The sequence below is a fragment of the Emiliania huxleyi genome, assembly GCF_000372725.1.
Source record: "Emiliania huxleyi CCMP1516 chromosome Unknown EMIHUscaffold_1388, whole genome shotgun sequence".
In the NCBI taxonomy this organism is placed as follows: Eukaryota; Haptophyta; order Isochrysidales; family Noelaerhabdaceae; genus Emiliania; species Emiliania huxleyi.
This window is the reverse complement of record NW_005201204.1, coordinates 1-3,501: the sequence shown is the minus strand read 5'-3', so window position 1 is coordinate 3,501 and position 3,501 is coordinate 1. Positions and strand designations below refer to the sequence as shown.

Sequence of the window (3,501 nt, the reverse complement as noted above, 5' to 3'; positions counted from 1 at the left end):
GTCGTGCGGGCGGCTAGGGCAAGGACAGCAGCGAGTGAGTCAGGGCGGCAGGCATTCGTCTGTGAGGGCGCGGGTGTGTCTGTGGAGCGAGGGTCGGAGCGGAGGGCGGCGGCGGACCTCCTCCTTGGCCGCCTTCTCCGCTGCCTTGGCCGCCTCCTTCTCCACCTTCTCGTTGGCCGCCTTCTCCTTGAGGAAGAGCTTCTCCGCCTTGGACATCTCCTTCTTCGGCGCGCCAGCGGCGGCGGCGGCGGCGGCGGCGAGCGCCTTCTCGCGCTTCTTCTGCGGGGAGCAGGTTCGCGGGAGGGTGGGAGGGCGGTGAGAGAGTGGGCGACGAGCGACAGGCGGGGCTGCCCGGCCGCGGGGCGGCGGAGGCGAGGGAGGTGGCGCAGGAGTGAGGGCGGCGGCAGGCGACGTGGGTGGTGGTGGAAGCGGTGCAGTCGTGAGGGAGGCGGTGGCGAGGGCGGAGCGGATGGCGCGGATGGCGGTGGCGGCTGCGAGAAGTTTGCGGCGGCGATGGGCGCGACGAGGGCAGCTGCGCGCCTGCTCGGCGAGATGCATCCGCTCGCACTTGGAGATGAGCTTCTTGGGAGCAGCTGCCTTGCCGCCGGTCTTTGGGCCGATGCTGGGCGGAGGTGCGTCCGGCTTGGGCGGCGGAGCCTTGGCGGCTGTGCCGGGGGCCTCGTTCTCGGTGGCGGGCGGGAGGTTCTCGGTGGCGGGCGGGAGGGCGTCGGTCGACATGCTGGTGCGAAGAAGCGTGTTAGGACAACGGACTTTCGGAAGGCGCGAAGCCAGCCGAATTTCTTTTTCATGAGCTCATCGATGTTCTCTCTAGCGCACATACATAACGAAGTACGCCGAATTTCTTTTTAAGGTGGCAGTCAGGGTTTCGCGGACGGGTGTCGTCCCACACGATGGCATCACGCTCGCACATATGCCGACCGCCGCCACCGCGGCGCCGGCCACAGGCCAGCGCTAGGCAGCTGCCGGCCACACCGGGCCGGAATTGCCGGTAACCGTCGCCGCACACTCCTGCGTCCACGCCGCTGTGACGTCTGGCGACGAGGCGCCGGCCGCCAAGCTTCATCGCCAACGGGGGGGGCGAATCGCGCAATTTCTTTTGAGCTAGCCTTCGATGAAGAAAAACAAACGCAAGGCGGACACATGGCATATGCTCTCGGGCCCGCAGACATCCCGCACACCCGCCGCCCCCGCGCGCGCCCCGCCCCGGCCGGGAGAGCTGCTTCATTCGCTGGTCAGCCACTCAGCGGCCTGGACCAGGCGATACACTCGCGAGAGGCTGCGCGAGCTGCGCGCGGCGCTCGGCTGGCAGCTGCGGACCGCCGGCAGCGGCGACGTGTCCGACGATCTGCGATTTCTTTCCCCATTTCTCCGTCCGAGCGATGGGCGCGCGCGCGGGGGGGGGGGGAGCGCGGGGGCGGGGGGGTGCAGGCGTGGGCGGCGCAGGCGCGGTGTGGGAATTCCCGCTACTCGCTCGTATTTGAGGTGCATCCACCAAGCCGAGGTGCTGCAGGCTACGGTGTGGGACGGGGCGGCGTGCGGCGCGCGCCACCTCCTTGCCGCTTGGCTGCGTGGTGACGTGTCCCCACTTGGCAGTGCGCAGCCCGAGGCGGTTGAGCGCGCGGTCGACGGAGCTCGTGCCCGTCGTGCCTAGCCCCGCGCAGATGATGATCGTCTTGTTGGCGGCGGCGGCGGTCAGCTGCTGCTGCTGGGCTTGGCTGGGCATCTCGAAGTTGTGTGCGCGCGGAAGAGACCGGCGGCCGGGGGACCCTCGCGGTAGGCCTCCAGCCGCCGCCGCCTTGCGCAGGCGGCCACCAACTCGTCGTAGTTGGGGGGGGTGGCGGGGGGGGCAGCCCCGCCGAGTTGACGGGCGGGCGGCTCGTATTCGGCTCAGTTGCATATCGACGGGAAGCGTCGCGCTGTCGAGGGTGGTGTTGGTCTCTTCGTCCGAAAGCGTCCAGAATGGATCTCCTCGTCCATTGCCGCAGCTGCAGTTGTACGCTGGTGCGCCCTCCGGGTAGCCGCAGCAGAACGGGGGCCGTCGGCCGGCACAACGGAATACGCCTCGGGCTCGGCAGTTTTGCACCCAGATTGAGCGTGACGTGCCAAGGCAGCCGAAGCTGACGCCGCGCTCGCACCTGGCGAAACTGTGCTGCTCCACCAGTAATACCCCGCAAGGCATTCGCGCCAGTGAGGAGAAGGATGCGGAGGGCCGCGCGAATGCGATCGACGTCGACGGGCTGAGCGGCGAGGCGGGCGGCAGCGAGGCAGAGGCGCGGAGCGGAGCGGGAAGGTGGTGAAGGAGATCTCGCTGGAGGAGGCGCGGCGGACCGCCGAGCGGCTCGGGCTCCGCCTTCCCTCCCCGCTGCCCGGCGCGGCGTGAGAGGCAGCACTCTTGTAGATGGTCTATGAGAGCACGCGGAGCACATGTTCTCCGTGCGAGAACCGAGCCGGGAGGGGAGGTGTTTAGGGGGTGGGGGGGTGGGGGTGCGGGCTAAGTGGCTGTTGCGCGGTGCCGGCTGAGGAATGCGGGGGAGAACGGCGCGGCCCGAGCGAGTCACCGTGGGTGCGGCGCCGCTGTCGCCGAAGTCTCACCTCGCGGTGCCATGCAGCCATTTGTGCGCGTGCGCGGTCCATGCTCCGAGCTCATGCAAGAGTGTCCTTATTGCCGCGAGCCAGTGTCGAGATGTGGCTCGCCCCGCTCGCCCGCTGATGTGTACTTTAAAGCCGATATGCCTGGGAGGCCTGAGCTGTTTCGGCCCCGGTGCGATGTCGTTGACGAGGTAGTCCTCCCCCTCCCACCAACCTGTCCAAGAAGGTCCGTCGAGCCAACCAGTCGTCTTGCCAGTCCCCGCACTTCCCGTGCCTGTACTGGTCTGAGGACGCCGGTGCTGGCCGCGAACGACAGGCCGATCGCCCTGAGTTGCCAAAAACGATTTTTTGAAAACAGACTTCGGCGCGCTGAACACTTCGGCGGGCGCAATGTCGCAGCTCCCCAGGTTACTGCTCCTCGCGCTCCTGGCGCCCGCCAGGGGCATGCTGGTGCTCGAGAAGGTGAAGGTGCTGATGGACGACATCAAGGTCTGCGCCTCCCGATGGTGCCGCGCCCAGCGGGGACACCCTGCGCGCCCGCCGTCGACCGCAGCCGCAAACAAAGCCAGTCCAGAGGGGGCCGCCGCGCGCGCCGCGTCGCCAAGCCTGGACCTCCCGTCCGTTCCGCCCCGCCGCCCTGCCACCCTCGCCTCCGGACAGCCTGCCCCGAACACTCCCCGAAGTGAAGGGCGGCGCGCCGGCGCGCCTTTCGCACCGCACCCGGGTGCACACCAGCGAGAGGTCCGCCGCCTCTCCGCAGGCGTCGCGCGAGTGGATCTCGAAGATCCATCCTGTCTGGAGCTTCATGACGGCCGAGGAGGCGACGCCCTCCTCTCCCCTCCTCTCCCCCCTAGTCCTCTCTTGTGCGCCTCTCTCCCTTGCCGCCACAGC

The 3,501-nt window shown here is 68.9% G+C and overlaps 1 protein-coding gene across 1 annotated transcript in view; it reads right to left on the bottom strand.

Annotated features, from left to right (window-relative positions):
• The window catches only part of EMIHUDRAFT_252581 (hypothetical protein), a gene marked incomplete at both ends in the record, with an annotated part of 4,226 nt that extends 3,142 nt beyond the window's left edge, over positions 1–1,084 (bottom strand). The window contains 2 exons of the mRNA XM_005788076.1: positions 768–828; positions 930–1,084. Of these exons, the coding sequence (XP_005788133.1) occupies positions 768–828; positions 930–1,084 (216 nt within the window). The remainder of the gene's footprint in view (positions 1–767; positions 829–929) is intronic.
• Between the last annotated feature and the right edge of the window lie 2,417 nt (positions 1,085–3,501).